This window comes from Podarcis filfolensis (assembly GCF_964270895.1).
Source record: "Podarcis filfolensis genome assembly, chromosome: 8".
Classification (NCBI taxonomy): domain Eukaryota; kingdom Metazoa; phylum Chordata; class Lepidosauria; order Squamata; family Lacertidae; genus Podarcis; species Podarcis filfolensis.
Window position 1 is genome coordinate 5,617,176 of NC_139611.1, and position 22,000 is coordinate 5,639,175.

At 43.4% G+C, this 22,000-nt stretch overlaps 1 protein-coding gene across 11 annotated transcripts in view; it reads left to right on the top strand.

Moving 5' to 3' along the window:
• Positions 1-21,216, top strand: part of SLC23A2 (solute carrier family 23 member 2) — an 85,603-nt gene extending 64,387 nt beyond the window's left edge. For all 11 annotated transcript variants that reach the window (XM_083629437.1, XM_083629441.1, XM_083629446.1 and 8 more), the window contains 7 exons: positions 1,963-2,119; positions 4,284-4,431; positions 6,039-6,144; positions 9,548-9,677; positions 11,349-11,486; positions 13,563-13,658; positions 14,975-21,216. In XM_083629437.1, coding sequence (XP_083485563.1) covers positions 1,963-2,119; positions 4,284-4,431; positions 6,039-6,144; positions 9,548-9,677; positions 11,349-11,486; positions 13,563-13,658; positions 14,975-15,210 — 1,011 coding nt within the window. In that variant the 3' untranslated portion in view covers positions 15,211-21,216. The remainder of the gene's footprint in view (positions 1-1,962; positions 2,120-4,283; positions 4,432-6,038; positions 6,145-9,547; positions 9,678-11,348; positions 11,487-13,562; positions 13,659-14,974) is intronic.
• Positions 21,217-22,000: the final 784 nt, after the last annotated feature.

Consider the following 22,000-nt stretch of genomic DNA (forward strand, 5'->3'; position numbering starts at 1 on the left):
AGAAGCATCCCCAGACCACATACCTGCTTCTTTAGGGCAAGTGGAACCCCCCCCCCCAGGGCAGGCAACTGGCTGATTTCTCAGAAATGGGAGACAATCACCCACAGTGTCCCGGCTTGCTGGGTTTCAAGCTCAGTTTAGTTTCTTTCATCTATCCCATCACTGCAGCCAGGAACTGGTTCAGGGCCCACGGGGCCTCTCCTGATTCAGGTCTTATGGAGAAAAAGAGCTAAATTTCATTGGCATGTTGATGGCACCTTGCCCCAAATCTCCTCCTGACCATTCCCAGCATCTTCAAGTAGTTATTCAAAAGACCATAAATTCTTTAATTAGCGAAAAATCTGGGAGAAGAGGAATGTTTTTGCCTAGTGCCTGCAGATTTGTAATGAAGGCACCAGATGAGCCTTGCTGTGGAGAGCATTCCACAAATGGGGAGCCACCGCAGAAAAGGCCCGTTCTCACGTTGCCACCCTCTAGACCTTGCACAGAGGAGGCACACAAAGAAGGGCCTCAGATGATGATCACAGGGCCTGGTTCATATGGAGAGAAGTGGTCCTTGGTCCTGTGGGCCTGAGCCGTTTATAGGTCAACATCAGCACTTTGCATTGGGCCTGGAAACTAATTGGCCGCCAGGGGAGTTAGGCCAAATTGACTTTATGTTCTGAAACCATCTTGCCCCAGTGAGCAACCTGGACACTGAATTCTGCACCAGCTGAAGTTTCTGAACCATCTTCAGAGGCAGCCGCAGGTATAATGTGTTGCAGTCATCTAACCTAGAGGTTACCAGAGCATAGACAACAGACGCTGGGCTATCCTTGTCCACATATAATAATAATAATAATTTATTATTTGCACCCCGCCCATCTGGCTGGGTTTCCCCAGCCACTCTGGGCGGCTTCCAACAAAGATAAAAGATACACTAAAATGTCACATATTAAAAACTTCCCTGAACAAGGGCTGCCTTCAGATGTCTTCTGAATGTCAGGTAGATGTTTATCGCTTTGACATCTGATGGGAGGGCATTCCACAGGGCGGGCGCCACTACCGAGAAGGCCCTCTGCCTGGTTCCCTGTAACGTGGCCTCTCGCAGTGAGGGAACTGCCAGAAGGCCCTCGGAGCTGGACCTCAGTGTCCGGGCAGAACGATGGGGTGCAGATAGGGGTGCAGGTGGGCCTCTAACCAAAGCTGATGGAAGGCACTCCAGACCACCCAAGCCACCTGAGCCTCACGTGAAGGGGATTCAGGCTCTTTAGTCAGAGGACTGCAATGAAAGATGTGGAGAGAGTGGTATTGAAACCATTCACTCTCCAAGGCATGGAAATTCAGGCTCAGTCAGTGAAAATTATTGGCAGTTTCACTTCAAGTTACCCACTTAAATGGTTTTTAAAAGAATTAAGCAGATTTAGCTATCGGGTCTGTTGATGGCAGTTTAGCTGAACGGAGCCTCCATGTCCATCAGCTGTGTATCTCTGATAATCAGATGCTGAGAATGAACAGGGGGTGGCCATCACCTTGACACCCTGCTTGTGAGTTTGTCTGCAGTTTCAGATAATGCTAAATCCAGTTCCTAAAGAGCTCTACAGAGTGTGCTACAGCATCCCCACCCCACCCCAAATCAATTTATTTATTCTTCCTCTGGGATCCACTCATTTTATTTTTGTAAATTGTTGTGAGTTTATCAGCACGCACAATGCTTAGTTTTGTCTTAAAAGGATTAATGGCGCTGCTTTAAGTGCTTATTTGGAGATATTCCCAGTTTGGGGAAATTGTATGAAAGGATCCATTTTGAACTAGAAGGGTCTTTTAAAAATTGTACAGGGAATGTATTCACCAAATCCTTGATGCAACAACTCCCCAAGACCAGTTTGGATATTATTATGCAGAGTTGGTAAGGAGATCCTCTGTGGGCAATTACTGTTTCCTTGCTGGTGTGCTTTAAGCCCCTTTCTGTTCCCACTGCAGATCATTCTAGCCATTCTGGTGTCCTGGTTGCTGTGCTTCATCTTCACTGTGACAGATGTGTTTCCACCTGATAGTACAAAGTACGGATTCTATGCACGCACTGATGCCAGGCAAGGAGTGCTTCTGGTAGCTCCATGGTTCAAGGTTCCTTATCCATGTAAGTGTATTTAGCAAGCACTTAAGGGAGAGTTCCCCACAAAGCTTTGCTCTTTGATACAGTTACTCCAGACTTACATTAGTTTATTTTTTCCCCCTGCACCTTGCATGAGTACAGAAGAAGTTACCTGGTCACTGGCATGTGCTTGCAGAAATGAGCATTTGTGATTCGGCTCCCAAGTTGCTGCCAGGTCTGTGGTTCAGCCGCCCAGGATCTCCAGTGAAAAGGGAGCAAGGCTGTGAAAGATCTCTGTCTTGGAGATCTGCTGCCAGTGAGACTAGAGACAATACTGACATATCTAGGCTGGTGGGCTAAGGCAGTTTCATGCCTCTTGGTTTAACTGTGGTTTGAATTAAGCTGATGGTTCCCTTAGTGCTATCTCAGCTAAATAAACCCCTTTCTCTTTGGCCACACCATGTTTGGTGGGTCAGTTTTGAAGGCAGATTCAGCTTTAGTGGGGGAAAAAATCTGTATAATCTAAGATGAGAGTGGGCAACCGGCAGATGCCTCTGGTAAAGGTTGTCCATGCTTCCACTCATGAGGAAAATAGACAGGTTGCATTAGATAAATATTCCACATTATTTTTAATCTAATTTTTGGATTTTTAAAATGTGATGTGCAGGTAAGCCTATCTGTATGTGATGCTAATAAAACTGGTAAGGTAAAGGTAAAGGACCCCTGAAAGTTAAGTCCAGTCGTGAACGACTCTGGGGTTACGGCGCTCATGTCACTTTACTAGCTGAGGGAGCCGACGTTTGTCTGCAGACAGTTTTTCTGGGTCATGTGGCCAGCATGACTAAGCCGCCTCCGGCAAAACCAGAACAGTGCACGGAAATGGCGTTTCCTTCCCGCTGGAGGGTTACCTATTTATCTACTTGCACTTTGAGGTGCTTTTGAACCGCTAGGTTGGCAGGAGCTTATGAACAAACAATGGGAGCTCACCCCGTCACGGGGATTTGAACCTCCTACCTTCTGATCGGCAAACCCTAGGCTCAGTATTGCAAAAGCTAAGCAGGGTACGGTATGGTTTCAAATTGGGTGGGCAACTGTGTGTTGAAATTCCCGCATTTCAAGGAGTTGGACCACATGACCCATGGGGTCCCGCCCAAATCTACAATTCTGATTCTATGTAAATGCATGTGGGAAGCCCTCCTGAGTAGATGGTACCAATTTATTATGCTGGCAGACTACATACGAAGTGTCAGTTTGTGTGGCATGACCACTGTTTTGAGAACACTATTGCCCACCCCTAAAACCCAGAAATTGGCCATCCTACATCTGCCCGATAATAAATGTTGGAAATGTAAAGAAAATGAAGGTACATTCTTTCACCTTTGGTGGACGTGCCCAAAGATTAAGGCTTTCTGGGAGATGATCTATAATGAAATGAAAAAGGTATTTAAATATACCTTCCTGAAGAAACCAGAGGCCTTTCTCCTGGGCATAGTCGGCCAATCGGTGCCAAGGAAGGACAGAACTTTCTTTATGTATGCAACAACAGCAGCAAGAATACTGATTGCAAAGTATTGGAAGACACAAGATTTACCCACCCTGGAAGAGTGGCAGATGAAGGTGATGGACTATATGGAATTGGCGGAAATGACTGGCAGAATCCGAGACCTGGGAGAAGAGTTGGTGGAAGAAGACTGGAAGAAATTTAAAGACTATCTGCAGAAACACTATAAAATTAATGAATGTTAAAATGATGTTGGATTGAAAATAAGTGGCATTAGCAACAAAGCTAACAAGAGTATGCAAAATTGAACTGATAATGGATGAAAATATAGAGTTATAATATGTTAAGATACAGAGTTAAGATAAACGAAAGAGGGTAAGGATTTGCTGATTTGATTATTTAAATGGGGATACAAAAAGGGGAGGTGTGAGGAGGCCAAGGAAATAAGGTAATGAATTAGGGTTACAAAAATGGATTTGTTTTTACTCTTCTTTTTCTTCTTTTATGTATTTTTCTATGTTTTTTGTATTTCTTTCTTTTTATATGATTTTTTAAATTTATGTTTTTGTAAAACTTCAATAAATATCTTTAAAAAAAACAACAACCCAGAAATTGGCCATCCCATGAGCTGAGAGAACATTTTACACCTTAAAAGTAATTGCTTTAAATACAGTAAGAACAATTATGGGGTTTTTTTTGTCTTCACAGTTCAGTGGGGATTGCCTACAATATCAGCTGCAGGTGTGATAGGAATGCTCAGTGCCGTGGTTGCTAGCATCATTGAATCAATTGGCGATTATTATGCCTGCGCCAGGTTATCTTGTGCTCCTCCACCACCAATCCATGCAATAAACAGGTGAGCCTCCCGAAAAAGTCTTCGCTTCCTTCTCACCCTTTGCTGTGCCCCATCTCCCTGGATTCAGAGTCCTAACTTCTTTCAGGTTTTGCAATATTATAGACTTCTGGGACCCAAAAATTCAGAACTGAAGCATATACGAGTTTGCATGTGGATCCTCATAACTCGATATTGCAGCATCAGTTAGTGATGTCGATGATCAAACTACCTTAACTGGTCAAATCCCACAGGCAGATTTCATATCACATTGCTTTACTTCTAACCTGTTTTCACTAGGGACAATTACACGTTCATCCGCAAGTCAGAAAGTGAATAATCAGGAAATGGTTCTATGGTTGTTTTTGCACTGAGCAGCCACAGAGAGAAAATTACTCCACTGCATCCTTCTCAGTCATGTTCCAACCTGATTCTGGTACTGCATTGCCCTGCCAAACATCCAGTTTCGCTTGGCTTCAAAATATTTGAATTGGCAGGGTGGTCAGCTGACCGGCCAGTTGACTACCTCTTTCCCTCTCCCCATCGTAAAGTTCAGGGTGTCTAAATAGTTTTAAAATATAGAATCAACATGTTTATTGATAATGATGCCTTTCCATTAAAAAACATGCTCAAAGCACCGTACAATAGCAGTGGGAGCACAATGCATAACAAAGATCAACAGTCCTGATAACAGTTCCATAACAAAAATAATATGCAACAATACGTAAGAAATACAACACCAGTGCAATGACAAATTCATACAGAACAATAATTATAATATAATAATGCATACAAAAAAACAGAACATTCAGTAGATGCTATAATGAAAAAGAATCATACTGAGAAGCTAGATATCAATTTGTGACCCCTATGCAGTAATAATAATAATAATAATAATTTATTTATACTCCACCCTCCCCAGCCAAGACCAGGCTGAGGGCGGCTTAGTGAAAGACAATAGCAGAAGTTTCATATGTAAAGACAAAAGTTAGCGTTAGTTTCCTTAAAACATGTTAGGCAGCTGGAAAGGACACGAGGAATCCAGAAAGTGAGAGTTGGCAAGAACTGCAGAAGAGGCAGAGATGAGAAGGTCAGGAAGAAGATGTCTCTAATGGGCTTGAGCTTTCTTGGATCTTTCTCCTGCAGGCAAGGAGATGGTGTGGCTTTTTCCTTTTGCTTGTATGAGGTTGGGGGGGGGGGAATCACTTTGTTTTATTTGTAGTACAGTCGTACCTTGGAAGTGGAACGGAATCCGTTCCAGATGTCCGTTCAACTTCCAAAACGCAGCTTTTGATTGGCTGCAGGAGCATCCTGCAGCTAATTGGAAGCCACGCCGGACGTTCGGCTTCCGAAAATCGTTCGAAAACCAGAACAATCACTTCCAGGTTTCAATCGTTTGGGAGCCGAAACGTTCGAGTTCAAAGGTGTTCGGCTTCTGAGGTTCCACTGTATTCTGTGTTACAAATGCATAAGAATATTTGACCAGTTGATGATGTCTTTAACTGTCATTACCCAGCCCTTAACTACAGTGGCTGCCAGTCCTGCTTGAGAGTTTGCCTGGCCTCAGCTGGTTTTCATGCTTTTCTAACATGTTATATAGCGTAATCTCAACATTTTCCTTCCAATTGCAGGGGCATTTTCATAGAAGGCCTTTCCTGTGTATTAGATGGAGTGTTTGGCACTGGGAATGGATCTACTTCCTCTAGCCCCAACATCGGAGTCTTGGGGATTACGAAGGTACATATCTGTTCAAATAAGCTTGAGATTTATCATGGTGGGAGCTTCCCCTGCACATGCCTAGTGAAGAGAGAGGGACTTGCTCAAGAGCAGAGTTCAGTTAAAGTTGTACATAGAAAACACAGTCTGATTGCTGTGTTATTATTTTAAAATGCACCCTCTTGCAGTCAGAGTACATCAGATCAGTGAACATGAGATGTTTCACGTGTCACTGCATGAAAAAGCTGGACTCAACTCTCCATTATCATTTGCAAATATGAAATGGGATGGTTCTTCCCACTTAAAAGCCAGGGCCTTTTCAACTCTGGCTCCGGCCTGGTGGAACGCTCTGCCTCATGAGACCAGGGCCCTGCAGGATCTGATTTCTTTCCGCAGGGCCTGTAAGGCAGAGTTGTTCCACCTGGCCTTTGGCTTGGAGCCAATTTGATTCCCTCCCTCTCTTTCTTTTTTCCTTTCCTTCTCCTCCTACGATGAGGCTACATTTTAATGTTTCAATATTTTAATGTTGTATTTTAATTTTGTTTTTAAGTTGTAATCATTCAACTTGTTTTTATTATTGCTTGTAAGCCGCTCTGAGCCCGGCCTTGGCTGGGGAGGGCGGGGTATAAATAAAAATTATTATTATTATTATTATTATTATTATTATTATTATTAAGTGGAATGCTGGGATGTGGTGAGTTAAAACGCTATAAAAGTCACATGTGAAACCCCTTTGGGATCTAACAAGTGCCAACACCGATGATATTGTGACACTTGTTAAAATTGTATTCTTATTGTATATTGCATTTTAGTATATTAAAAATCACACTCCTTTTGTGTGCGAAGCAATACATAAATTCAATAAATCTAACGTAATCTAAATAGTTTCTGATGTTTAGTTCCAGTAATATTATTAAATTATATGTATCAACTGCACTTTAGTTTGATTTGTATGTAGACGTCATGGTTTTAATAGTCTTGTTAGACATTGCCTTCAAACTCACCATAGGAGGTAGTACATAAATACTTTTATAAATGAAATAAATAAGCTGTGTATATACATACAGTTTAATATCCTTGAGGAATGGTTTGCAGGGAATGGAGGTGGTGGTTTCAGCCTCTCCCCCCTCCACCCTACATCTTGTGCTCTAAGTTGTACTTCCATCCAGCATGTTTTATACATGATGGAGACAGGTGCTTAAAGACACAAGATTTCTAGAGTCATGTGTAGCTTGGCCCTTAAATCTTTTTTTTATCTTCAGTGATTTGCTTGTGAAAGTTTGAATATGAACATCGCCATCTACTGGATGAAATTTTTTTTTAGGTGGGGAGAGGGAGGTTTCTTACAAAAATACAATGGTACCTCGAGTTACAAACGTCTCAGGTTACAAACGCTTCAGGTTGCAAATGCTTCAGGTTACAAACTCCGCTAACCTGGAAGAGTTACCTTGAGTTGATAACTTTGCCCCAGGATGATGAGAACAGAAATCATGTGCCGGCGTCACAGCAGCAGCAAGAGGCCCCATTAGCGAAAGCACTCCTCTAGTTAAGAACAGTTTCAGGTTAAGAACAGACCTCCAGAACGAATTAAGTTCGTAACTAGAGGTACCACTGTACATGGAAGTGCAGTAGTGGGTTGGCCCCATTTCCATAGCCTAATATTGGCGGTCTGCAGTTATCTAGGGACCTGTCACATCTGTTTTACCTTGATCTCGTAATTTCCAGTCATGGATTAAATAATTTCTGAACATGCTACAAGCAAATGTTACAAAGGCACTTTATGTATTACGTGTTTACTTCATAAAATGATTGTTAAAAATAAACCCACCCTTAAAATGGTTTACAGTTAAACATACAAAAAGTTAAAATACTAAAACTGATGAGAATTCACATCAATTTTCTGAGCATCTGGGCTTGTCTAAACAATAGCATTTTTAGCAGGCACAGAAAAGAATACAGTGAAGGCACTTACTTGATATCAGTAGGCAGGGAATTCCAAAGTATAGGTGCTGCCACTTTATACATCCCCTTAGGGCAAAATGTCTGTTTATGGGATTGTAGTAGAAATAAAGGCTGTTTAAGGAAAATAGCATGGGAAATGTTTTCAGAGAGGTATGTTCTGCCAGTGCAGCTTGCCTTTGTTCATAATCTTTTTCATTGTATAGATAGCATTAAATAAAGCAATGGGAAAGTGTGGCGGAAGAGACCTTTGCCCACACACAGAGTGTGGCGCAAGTCAAGTGAATGTTGATTGTCACATGGACTCTGCTGCTTGTGTGTTAAACTGTCAGCGCAAAAACTTTGCAAGGAATTGATTTGTGCTTCTCCTTTGTTTTGTGCAAAGCATCGCTTTGTTCAGTTGTGCTCTTCAAAGAGTGTAGCCCCAAGCAATGGAAATGTCTCTGTGTTATGTAACTCTACAAAAATAGTCTTTTTGAACTAAAATGCCCCAAAGCACGAATCTGTATTGCTGGGTCTCACATTCAGCTGATGTGGAATGTATCAAGTGGCTTTATCAGCTTGCTTCCATTGATAAATACTGGGAACACATGATAACATACTGGCCTGCGGTATCATCCTGTCAAGTGATCACATGATAACTGTGGCCATAGGGAATCGGCCTAGAGTGTTTGAAAAATAAAAATAAAAAGTTTAAACTTGCTGGGGTTGTGGAGCAAGGAAAAAGCTGAGGTCAGGCCGTTTTCACCAAACTAGCAGGAGATGGTGAGGTTTAGTTGGGATATCCATCTAATAACAGAGGCTTTTAATTCTCTGTGCCACTGAGTCCCTAATCTGTTTCCTCTGCAGCTGTTGTTGCAGCTACCCCTAGTCCTTCCCCTTCACTGCAGTCCCCGAATTGACTCAGAGAGATTGTTCTGTGGCTGGCAGTGCAATGCTCCAGTAATTAAAAAAGGCCCACCTGCATATTGATACACAGATCTCACCAAACACACACCCCATTGAGGAGGATCCTTCTTGTCCTTCAGCAGAGAGCCATCACGAACAAGTGAGCCATCAAGCGAGGAAATGGAATATTGCATTTAAATCAGCTAAAGATTCTATATTTTTTCCAGAGCTGCTGAGCTACAGCAGCCGTCAGCCCTAGCAAGCACAGCCACTGACTGATGAGTGTTGTAGTTCACCCGCATCTGGAGGGTTGAAAGTTTCCCATGTCAGTTTTACAACTTTGTGATGAAATCACAAGTTGTGATAGTGAAGAAGACAGTGGAACAGTCTCCCTCTGGCGGTTGTGGACTCTCCTTCCTTGGAAGTTTTTAAGCCATCTGTCATGGATGCTTTAGCTGAGATTCCTGCATCACAGAGGGTTGGACTAGATGACTCTTGGGTCCCTTCCAACTCTATGATTCTGAGCAACTGCCAGAAATGTTGTAATTTATCTCCCTTTTTGTTGTGTGATCCGTAGGTTGGAAGTCGGCGAGTGATTCAGTACGGGGCAGCGTTCATGTTGTTGCTTGGAATGGTTGGCAAGTTCAGCGCCCTCTTTGCATCCCTCCCTGACCCAGTGCTTGGCGCTCTCTTCTGCACTCTCTTTGGTATTTGAATTTCCCTCCTTATATTTTTGCCTGTTAGCAATGTGCTCTGTGCGCAGCCATGTCAGCTGCCACTTCTCCAGCTGTCAGCCGAGTCTCCTGTCTTTCCTCATGGACTTGCTTGGGAGAAGTGCCTTCCAGATGCTCACTTTGATGTCTGGTGATGCTGCTTCAGGGTGCAACCCACCTGTTTGCATGAGCTGAAAGGGCCAAAACCTTAGTAGACTGGCACACATCTCCCCCATTGTTTGTTAGGCTGCTGAGTAATGCTGTGCAGTTTTACAGAAAGAACTGGTGGCTGTGGTCTCCTTCCACAATTGGAGGCAGCAGTGCTTCTGAAGACCAGTTGCGTGTCGAGACCCCGCAGCCAGCCCCTCATTGGAAATAACTCACATAAGGACACGGATATTAGGTTTACGTTATTGGGCAAATTTTGGCCACAACTTTATTGAAATTAAAGAATGTGAGCGGTACTGGCTTTGGCATTGATTGGACCTGGCTATATCTGACTCCTACCTGTTATGCAGGAAGTCCCAGTAAGGGTAAGTCACCGGTAGGGGGAGCCCTGTCGATGCGAACCAACTCAAGCTCCCTCTGGTGTTCCCGTCGGGGTCGTGTCAAGGCCTTAGCCCCCCAGCCGGGCTTCAGACTAGATCAACACCCCCGGATTCCTTTAACAGAATACCCTTAAGCATGGAGGGGCAGGTGATGGCCACACCTCCCCTCCCCCACACAAGGTATGGCCAGTGCCAATTTGCCAGGTGGAAAAATTCCTGCCAGGCCCCTCGGACAACCAAGGCGACCAACCGAAGTCCATAGCAAGGCCATTGCCTAACTTGCAAAATAGGGAGGGGGCGCTGGTGATTGAGGAAGTGAGCCAAAGAGGAAGTCCTCTGGCTCGCTCCTCCGATTTAAACGGCCCTGGCCACGCGCCCCCTGGCCAGCGGGTTGGCTGGCTGAGCTCTGACATGGCCGGGATCCCCCAGGCAACGGGGGACAGAGTCCCCCACCCCCACCCCCTGGTGGGGAATGGGTGGTCACGCGGCGGTCCACTGCAACTCCTCCCCACTGGGAAGTAGAGCAGCTTTGCTGGAAACAGGAGGAAGGGAGAGGATGGCTCTTGTGCTAAGGTCCTGTTTGTGGGTTTCCCACAGGCAGCTGGTTGGCCACTGTGAGAACAGGATGCTGGACTATAAAGGCCATTGCCCTGTTCTAGCAGGCTCTTCTTATATTCTTAAAATGTAATGTTATTTATGTATCGGCTTGGTACTCATCACCACAGACTCCCAAGGCCAGGCATGAAACATAATAAATCAATCCCCTTTTTTTGTATGCCACCTTTCCAAAGTTAAAGCCATCTTGACACAACTACAAACATAAGAAAAGTAGTCATAAACAATCAGAAATGCACAACCAAATCCAACAATTTCCACATAAACCATAAAGATAAAAAAGCGTCAGCAACAACTCCAACAATCCCCCCTAAAAAATACCCCAGCCCAACATAAGTCTTCAAACTATCAATGCACCCTTAAGTGAACATCCATCTCCTACCTTCTCCAAAGATGGAGGTTGTTTTTGCTTTTTAATGGAAGGGAAATACTGGTGGTCTGTGTAGTATTTCACATTGCATACTGTAGAGGCTGAAATCCTGTCCTGTTTGTTCTTGTTCAGGGATGATTACTGCAGTCGGACTGTCTAACCTGCAGTTCATAGATTTAAACTCTTCTCGGAACCTTTTTGTGCTTGGATTTTCTATCTTCTTTGGACTGGTCCTTCCAAGTTACCTCCGACAAAATCCACTTGTCACAGGTACAAAAATTTCCTTTTTCTTATTCTACTACATGTATTAAAATAAGCTTATGCTAAAACATCTTGTTCTGAACAAAAATGCATTTACACAACCCATGTGGAAATGGATTTTGTAAACATTTCAACCTGTACTGTCAGCTGTGGCTGCAATTGTTAATCAGTCAGCTGGTATAATTACTTAAAGCTTTAATTGCAGACTAAGATTTGGTTCGCCAGCCATCCTCTGTGTTCTTGAAGGCTTCATAGGGCAGCCCTGAAAGAGACTTTGGTCCCTTTCCCCATGGTTAATAAAAATATCTCTTAAACATGGATCCTCCACAATTCTGAGAAGCTTTTTCAAGCTTTTTGAATCTGGTAAGAGAGCTCTATGGTATCTACTGTAAATTACTTTGCACTCAAGTGAAATGCCCACGATCTTGATAAAGACACATTTATTTTATTTTTTTTAAAAAGAAACCAAAAATTAGTTAATTAGCCAACTGGTTGCAAGTCCCTGTTAATGGGATAAAAAATGGGTTGACCAGCACTACTGCCTGTTTGTACAAGCCCAGTTCTGGGAGCGAGGACCCATGTGCATTTTAGGCCCTTTTACAAGATAGATCTTTCCGCAAATTAATGGGGAACATACTGTTGATGGATGCACAATGCTTTTTTCCTGCTTATTATTATTTGTTGAATTTATATCCCACCCTTCCTTCTGAAGGAGCCCAGATCCACAATGGGGGGGGGCATTCTAGAGCAGTTTAAACATTATAAAAACAGTGACACCTGAAAGCGGTTACGGTTAAACATTATTCCATCCAGTGATGTCAGGGATGCCAGGAACAGTATCCCTCAGCCATGAAATGCCTGGGTAAACAGGAATGTTTTCAAATTCTTCCTGAAAGTTAATAGTGGAAGCAGAAGCACCTCACTAGGGAGGGTTTTCCATAAACTGGGGACCACCACTGATGGCAAGGGCTAAATAGTTGAAGAACAAGTTAAGAGCTGGGAGTCTGTTAGGTATGTTTAGCCAAGAGAAGAGACTATCATATAGGAAAAGGAGCAAATTCTTTTTCTCTTGTTCCAAAGGATTGAAACAACAGGTTCAAATCAAAGATGATTTAGACTTGGAAGAACTAACAATGATGCATGCTTCTTTGACAGTGTAAGAGGTGGTGATCCATCTGTTAGAGGTTTTCAAGTAGAGGCTGTAGTAGTAAATTTACTGCAGTAGGTGGGACTAAATTTCTTTTTGAGGTCCCTTTCAGTTCCATGGTTCCATGAACCCAACTTACACTGAGTCAGGCCATTGGTCCATCCAGCCCAGTACTGCCTCCTCTTAACTGGCAGCAGTTTTCCAAGATGTCAGGCAGAGACCCTACTGCTACTTGCTACCTGATTCTGGACCTAGAACTGTCTGCATCCAAGGCCTGTGCTCTACCAATGAACTATAGCCCTTTCCTGGTAGGAGGGGAAATTGCCTCCCAACTGACTTTTGAGTAGTGCTGTACATTATGTCCATGTGAGGGATGGGGTGGATGGAATAGCAATATACCATATTTTTTGCTCTATAAGATGCACCAGACCACAAGACGCACCTAGTTTTTGGAGGAGGAAAACAAGAAAAAAAATATTCTGAATCTCAGAAGCCAGAACAGCAAGAGGAATCGCTGCGCAGTGAAAGCAGCAATCCCTCTTGCTGTTCTGGCTTCAGGGATAGCTGCACAGCCTGCATTCGCTCCATAAGACGCACACACATTTCCCCTTTTTACGAGGGAAAAAGTGAGTCTTACAGAGCAAAAAATACGGCATATTGTTTTATTTCTATTATTGCTTAATTACTTTTCAACGATTGTCTTTTATATGTTTTTAGCTTTTTGTATTTTATCTGAGTCATTTTAATTTGTGCAAGTTTCCTTGAGTCCCCGGTATGATGATGATGTTGATAAATATATGAGCATTGCTAAGCAATCCACATCACCAGGTGATTGTGCTGTGTGGACAGTGTGACTTTGGCTCCTGAAAATGTGCGTATGAATATGGCGGCTCTTCAGATTTTGCTCTAAGTCTCTCCCTCCCCTTTTATTCTTGTAGGAATAGCCAGCATTGATCAAGTGTTAAATGTTCTTCTCACCACAGCCATGTTCGTTGGGGGTTGTGTAGCATTTATTTTAGACAACACCATTCCAGGTGAGTAGTGTAACAGGCTGCCTTTCCCCAGTTTTCCTCCCCTGCCTTCCTGTTAGAGACACTGTGGCGCTTGAGGCTGAAAATACAAAGCACAGCCACAGGTTGACACAGAGCACAATCCAACAGTGCAAATTGTGTGCTCTTGGGGAATCCTCGTTCATTTCTGTGTGGCTCATGGGCTTGTAGGTCCCCTTCTACTCCCCTGAGGCAGCTGGAGCTCCTGTGCACAATTGCACGAGTTTCACTTTCCAGGTATCCTGCTAAGTGCTCAGGCTGATGGAGCGGGGCTAGCTTTCCTGTGAAAGGGGCTTAGAAGCACATAAGAAGAGCCAATGGCCCCTCTAGGCCAGCATCCTGTTCTCACAGTGGCCAACCAGATGTCCTAATGCAGGCATGTCCAAAGTCCATTTCGAGAGCCTAATTGGTTTGATCCGGCCCCTGTGGCAGTTTATTTCTTGGCATAAAATCCTAAAAAACTCAACAACTTTGGTTGGCCCTTAGGTTGGCCCTCACAGCCCTTCACTTCATCAAATCTTTGAAAAAAGTTTGGACACTACTGCATGGGGAGCCCACAAGCAGGATCTGAGCACAGAAGCACCCTTTTCTCCTTTGGTTTCCAGCAACAGGGAAGCATTGGTGCCTCCAACTGGAGAGGCAGAGCACAGCCATCATAGCTAGCAGTCACTGATGACCCTCTCCTCCATCAATTTGTCTAATCTTTTAAAGCCATCTAGGTTGGTGGCAATCTCTGTCTCCTGCAGGAAAGACGCAGGCGGCTCTATGGTCTAAACCACTGAGCCTCTTGGGCTTGCCGATCGGAAGGTCGGTGGTTTGGTTCGAATCCACACAACGGTAGTGAGCTCCCGTTGCTCTGTCCCAGCTTTTGCCAACCTAGCAGTTCGAAAGCACACCAGTGCAAGTAGATAAATAGTTACCACTGTGATGGGAAGGTAAATGACATTTCCATGCACTCTGGCTTTCATCATGGTGTCCCGTTGTGCCAGAAGCGGTTACTCACAGCCCAGAAAGTTGTCTGTGGACAAACGCCGGCTCCCTCGGCCTGAAAGCAAGATGAGCGCCGCAACCCCATAGTCGCCTTTGACTGGACTTAACCGTCCAGGGGTCCTTTTCCTGCAGGAACAAGTTCCATAGTTTAACTCTGTGTTGCATGAAGGAGGACTTTCTTTGCTCTGTCCTGAATCTTGCAGCATGCAGTTTCATTGGGTGTCCATGAATCCCAGTGTTATTAGAGAGGGGCTTATGTCTCCAATGTTCAGCTCTTGATGCAGCTCTCTCCCTATCCTTTTGATACCCAGGAAGCCCCGAAGAAAGAGGAATCCAGAAATGGAAGAAAGGAGTGTGCAAAGGCAGCAAATCCATTGATGGCATGGAAACTTATGACTTGCCTTTTGGCATGGAATTTGTGAGGAAGTACAAATGCTTCCGCTTTTTACCCATCAGCCCCACCTTCATGGGCTACACATGGAAAGGCTTCAGGCAAAACAGTGGCTGCCAGAGCACAGAGGAGGAGGACTCGGAGGCCACTGTATAGCCCCTGCTGCTGCAGCCCCTGTCGACCAGCTGCAGTGACAGACACCTCTGCAGTTCCTTGCTGACCTTGTTTTGTTTTATGTTTTTTGTATTTCTGCATTTTGAATTCTGGAACCAGAGCCGAAACAGATTATAAAAAATAGCTTTCCTATTGTGGACAGTGATAGCTATCTATAACGTCTCTCTATAATTACATTGTGCTTTTTGTTTTGTTTTTAAGAAGTACTGTTAGAATTGCTTTTGCTGATTTTGGCGGGTCAACTACTGTTCAACGTTTAATCCAGATCCAAAATTGGTAAATATTGTAAACACAGCGCTTAAGCAGGCTGTGTCTTTCCCATTTTATAGCTGATACATTCCATTTTTTTATTTAACTCTCATAAGCCCCCAGTCATTTGTTGGCATTATTCTGGCAAATTATACCAAAGTGTTCCATACTAGACAGTGCTTTCAAAGCTTCCCAGCATTGTGTATTGGGTGTACCGACAAGTGGTGCCTTTGCACAAGTTTCTGTTCCTAAGAAAGTGACATGGCTCTGGGGTGCTTAACGAGTCCTAGCTGAGCACCTTTTGTGGACAGGGTTGACTGGGGCTTTGCCTCTGGCTGTCGTCAAATTGCACATCCCTGAACCTGTCAGATTGCCTAAGCAGCTCACTGTCTTGCATCCCTGCAGGCCAGTCTTTTAAAAGTGATATTTATTAAGCAGCCAAATTCACTACTTCTCAATGGAGAACGGAACTATCCTGTTGTCTCTGGATTCGTACTGACCTGCTTCATGCAGTTCTGCCTGTCCCAGAAACATCCTTCAGTTAATGTTGCCTTTGTGTTTTCCTCCCTTTCTGAGCTTAACATGGGACCTGCTTTTAAAACAAGAGAGACTGTGTGTGCATCACTGTCCACTGGGTGGTTTAACGGGTATCGGGGGCCCACTGTGGGTGCCATTCAGACTCTTGATTTTTTTCTTCTACTAGTCTTGGCTCTGACATTACATAGCTGTTAATGCTCATCATGCATTTATAATTGTAAAAAAAATATTCCTGTGTAATGTTCTTACTGTTGCAGATTAGTTTTTAGACATCAGCATTTTGTTCCTTTCTTATTGTCGTCCCCCTACCCCCCGATGTGGCCCAAAAGGCATTTTTGAAGCGGTGGAAAGATTTGTTAGAGAGGCATTAGGGTAAGTCTTCTCTCAAAGCCTGTACTCTCAAAGTCGGTGTGATCTAAGGTGCTCCTGTTTTGTATCTCTCTTTTCTTTTTTAGTTCCCAAAGCAGGTACTGTACATTTGTTGTCAGTTTCTGAAGCATGAGAGGCCAGAAGCCACTCTTGTTGATTACTGAGGCTATTAGGGTTTGGGAAAGGTGTAAGGAGCTTTGATGTATCAGTATTGAATGGCGGGGAAGGGAAGGCAATCAGCAGATGGTGGGTGTTTCCTACCATTTCAGTGACATTTTCATTGTATAGCTTTTCACATCAGGGTTATTTCCCCTCTCTGATCTTTCCTCAGAGACCTTGCAGCAGTTTGCTGTCTTGGATTCAAACCAGGTATCATGAAAACCAGCCCAAAAAGTAGCTGCTTTTAAATTTTTTAAAAAGGTTAAATTGGGGCTGTTGCATGAGCTTCAGAAACTAAGGCCACAATCCTGTGCATACTCACCTAGGATTAAGCTCCATTGGGCGCAGTGGGACTTACTTCTGAGTAAAAGCACAGGGGCAGCATGTTTGCTTTCCACCTTTATTTTATGAGCAACCAAAGAAAAGGTGGGTGGAAAGGAACCGCCCCCCTATAGGTGGCTTATAATAATGCAAAATGCCAAAGCCAAGATTTTCCGCACACATTAGAGCAGCCTTCGCCAACTTGCCGCCCTCCAGATATTTTGTGCTACAATCCCCTTCTGCCCCAGCCAGCCTGGCCATATGGGAATTGTAGTCCAAAATCTAGAGGACACCAGGTTGGCGAAGGCTGCATTAGAGGGGCAAATGTTGTGTATTCATAACATTGTCAGAATTTAGTATATTCTTGTTTGGGTCATTTCTGTTTGCTAAGGTGCCAGTTGTTTGTTTATAGCAGAACTGAAGATGTCACTGAATGTGATGCACTACTGTAATAACACTCTGCCACAACTTCCCCATTTGCTTCAGTAAAAGAGTAGATCTCCAATAGTTTGGGCCCAGCCAGCGCAGTAAATAAGGAATATGGGCTCTTACATGTGCCCTGCCACCAGCTGTGTGGCTACAGCTATCTTGAGTAGCTTTCATATTCTGCTGACAACTGCGGCAAGGTAAGCACCCAACTTCTTCAGTAGCTGCTTGACTATGTTTATTGCTAAACTTCTCTTTGAGGGACATGCAGCTAAGAGCTAGTCCATACATCACACAGTAGCCAGGAAAAGAGGCGTTCAAGTGACCCACCCTTCTTGTCTCACTTCTGAGGTGCAAATGACGTGAGTTTTTAAAATGGAGTTCTACTGCCCTCCTGGGATATAGAGCTATGGAATGAAATGTTTCCAGAGTCTTGCAGTGTTTACAAGTGCAGTCCGCTTTACTCTGCGCCCCCATATATATATATATTCTGAGAGAGACGAGGCAGGTTCACTTTGAAAGGCAAAGTGGTTAAAGCGAAGGCCGTGGCGGGTTTTCTCTTGCAGAAGCAACCACAAGAGGGCATTGCAATTGCTGGTGCTTTTAGGAAAGATTTTTGACAGCCTGGATGCAGAGCATCCAGAAGGTCAGGTGCTTTTGCAGCTGTGGCAAGAATACTTTGTTGTCCTGAGAAGAAAGCATGCTTTTAACTTTGGAGAGAATTTTGAGAGTCCAAGATAGGAAAGTGTAGTGAGATAGCAGGAGATGGGAGTCAAGCACCATTAAAGCAAAAGAGCACAGCAGTGTTCTTTCACAGCTCCCATTAATTTCAGTGATGTTGGACACATAAATTTCTGGCAGATGGCACCTTGTGTTAATTAGTGGGAAGAACCATAATCTGCGCCTTGTCCAACTCTGGGATCAAAATGGCTTAGGACTGTATTCATAAGAGAGAATTCAGAAAACTCATTTTTCTGGATAACCTCCAAGGCCTGTGAATTTCAGTCAAGGGAAGGTATTTGGTGTACCTCTTGTTAACTTTTCAAAGTGGTGTATGATCTTCAGCTACCAGACATTGGGCTCCAACCATATATATGCTGCGTTTGGAGTAGATCCCAGTATTGTGTGAGAGCAAAGAACGGTTAGCTCCTTACATGTATCCTAGCTGGAAGGAAGTCAGAACAAAGTTGTGATGCTTTGAATTGTGTGCTTATTGTAGCCTCCTATCTTTCTGCTATTAAACAGTGCTGCCCAGACAGATCACCTTATGAGAGAGGTTGGGGGAAATCACTGACAAATTTCAGTTAAAAGAAATAAATATTCATGACTAAACCATCACTGTCATGTCAAAGACCTATAAACGTATATTGAAAGCAAAACAATTTCTGAGCTTTTGTATTTAAAATAAAAACCTATGTTAAATTTTTTTTAATTAAGTACTCTGCCTAAGATTTATGAATGTGTCTTATAAAATTATGCCTCTTGAATTTATATTTAATGGTTAATTTTATCTGTGATTGAAAAAAAAGTATTAATCAGAATAAGATGCATCAGGGAAGGAGTTTTTAAATTTACACAGTCAATTTGTCTTAACATCCTTTAATACTAACTTTCAATATGGCAACTTTGTACATGAATATTGCAGTATTCTATTTCCATAGACTTAAAAAAAACACTCAACGAGTAACATTTCCACCCAGGATAATAATTGTCACAGGTTTCCTGGGTGGGAGTGATATGATTGTCATGACAATGTCATGTGATAGAATTTCTTCATTGACGAATTGCTAGCGATTGTTTATACTTTATTTACCCATGCTTATGTCCTTTAAGTAAAAACGGAGAGAAGTTATTGATCACCTCTCTCTTGAAAACATTGGTACTGGAACAGCATTGCTTGTGTACTAGCAATGGAACATGTTGAGCCCAGAGCAGGTCCAACCATGAGACTAGATGCATGGCCATCTAACAGAGTAGCTTTTGATTCTGACTACTGTTCAGCAGGTGACACTGTGGGAAGCATCCACACCCTGGCCCCGGGGGAACAATCCACAGGGACGTTCTCCTACTTCCTTGAAGCAAACAGGGGTTAACTGTGCTCTTGCACGGCTGCTGTTCATTTCCATGAGGCTTGTGAAGGAGAACCTTGCTGCGTTAATTATTTTGTATATGTTTGGAGTCAGGAGGTGAGAACGCCTTTTGGATTTTCTGCCTCAAACACCAAAATGTCTCTGGCTGGTTGAGAATTAGAAAGAGATGCTAATCAGATGCAAAGATTAAGCAATCAGACCAAAACATGTCAACCTCTCACTGATGGCACAGTTAGGCTCTAGCCTTCTATCATCTATGAAGTGCCAAATTCTGATGGCATGCAGAACTTCAGGCTTCTTCCCATGTTATGGTTAAGGACAAGGAGCATCCTTAGAGCCACTCACCCTCTCTGTTTTTCACCTTGGTGCCTCCTTGCTTTCAGCCCAATCCCAGCCATGAACTCTGCAGGTAGGGTTCCTAAACGATTCCCATAGGAGTTGATGGGAGGAATTGGGGAGAGCCTAATGGTTCAGGAGCTGATGGTTTAAAGCCATTGGCTAGCCTGAGTCTACTTCACTGGCTGAAGTATGTTTTCCACATATATCAAGGTGCTCCAAGGATGCAGCTGCTGAAGGCCCTTCCTCTCTATTTGGCTGCTTTTGCCTCCCAGAAAGAAGAATAACCCAGCCTAGTGAAGGTGTTTCTGGGAAGGCATATGATAAGGCTGCTTGTACACTCTTGGGGTTTTGATAGCCCCAAATTCAAAACGGGCCATCTGGTTCTCGACCCCCGTTCCCTTCCCTTTGGTTAGATGCAAGGGGCAGAGCCTCAGAAGTGACTCCCATCCCACTTTCCCCTTTGCTCAGTGCCCAGAAGCAGCCTCCTTTCTCTTTACACCATAAAGTGGAGAGGCAGCCCTGTGCCATCGGACGTGTGCCTGCATTCCAAAGTGACGACGCAACTCATATCTCAATATGCATGACAGACCAGCACAAAATGGCCTTTCCCCCCCCTTTTCTTCTCCAGTGGCCTTCTTGAACCAAAAAATAACCAACCATTCACCACCAGAAGAAGGCAGCGTTGGGAGCAAGATACACTCACCATTTGTATTTTGTATTGTTTTCTTTTGCATGGTGCATGGTGCATATCTAGAGTTTCTCACTCAAACACTTTCTTAACCTGCCTGGATGGAGGAGAGCACACTGCTGGGGCTTCCCATTTTGTAGTGGTAGATCCTTTCCCATCTGTGCTGTGAGGCGGCCACGTGCTCACCAGTATTTAGCTTCTGCCCATTAGTCTCTATAACCGCTATAGTGCTGGGCTGCTTTAAGTATTGAGAATTCACCTTGAGTGGCATCAAAAACATTCCTGTCTGGTTATAATTTGCTTGTGGCTGTGATTAGTCATCAGTACATATTTGATAGCAGAGAATTCCCTTGTGTATTGCCTGACATCTTTCCAAGTGAACCATCTTGCTGTCAATCCAAACTCTAGTGCATCTTCTTTTTCTCCTCTTTGGTCTGTTCATAATAACAACTTTTGATGTAACAAACTCTTTTGACTGTTTTTTAGACAGTGGGGATAAATAATAATATTCTTTTTCCCATGAGTTGTTTTTTTTGTGTGAATGACTTTTGACTGCACAATCTCATGTTACAAACCAAGTTGGGTTTTTTCTCTGAGATGTGTAATTCTTTTATTGAGATTTTTATGAATTTTGTTGTGTTTTGTTGGGATATTTTTTTCTAACATTGCTTTATTAAACGTTGAAATATTTAAGAAATATGTAATATTTGGACCAGATGTTGTGAATAATAGTAGATAAATGCTATTTTATTCTGTATTTTTAAAAGCTGTTCAGTATAAATAAAAGTTGACCTAGATGCAACTTTGCAACTGGACTGTCGTGGTCATTCTTCTGAGACAGAAGAACCAACATTAAGATGAACAGATGGCCAGCTCACTCCAAATACTTGTTTAATAAGACGTAGTTGATGTTAGAGCCCAGAGACAGAGAGCTCTTTCTGTCTCTGCGCTACACTAGCAAACTCAACAGGTTTTCCTTTTTACAGGTACTGTAGACTGCAGTACCTTGGACAGCTACATCAGGGAAAGCCGGAAACTGGGTTTGCCTCTCTGTAACCCTTCGGTCCCCTTCTGAGTAACAACCTGGAGCTTTTTAACTTCAGTTTTTCCCCAGCATGGTGCATATCAGTTTGATTAATGCAATTGATTCTTGCAGTCCATGCGCTTAGGACTTCAACCAAGGGCCCCTACAGAATGAAGATGCCATTAGCCTTAAGGTTATTAAGTGCTGAACAAAATGTGTAGCAAAATAATTAAACACAAAGTCAGAGGTTGTCGTCCCTGCAAGCCTCCAGAAAAAAAATATAAATCCAGAAATTGAACCAGCTTCATCATCCTATATTGAATGTCTTGCAGAGTAAAACAGTAGCTCACCTTGGTCTTGTACCACAATTTTTGAATGGATATATACAGTGGCAAATGCTATTCTTTATATAGCACCACCAGTGTGTGTGTGATGTTTTACAGGGTTCAAGAGGGCAAGTCCCTGCTCTGATGAGGTGGTGACTGCCAAGTATTCTTTAGCTGTGGTTCCTGCACTGCAGGGAGTTGGACTAGATGACCCCTGGATTAAGGGTTTTCCAGAATAACTTGC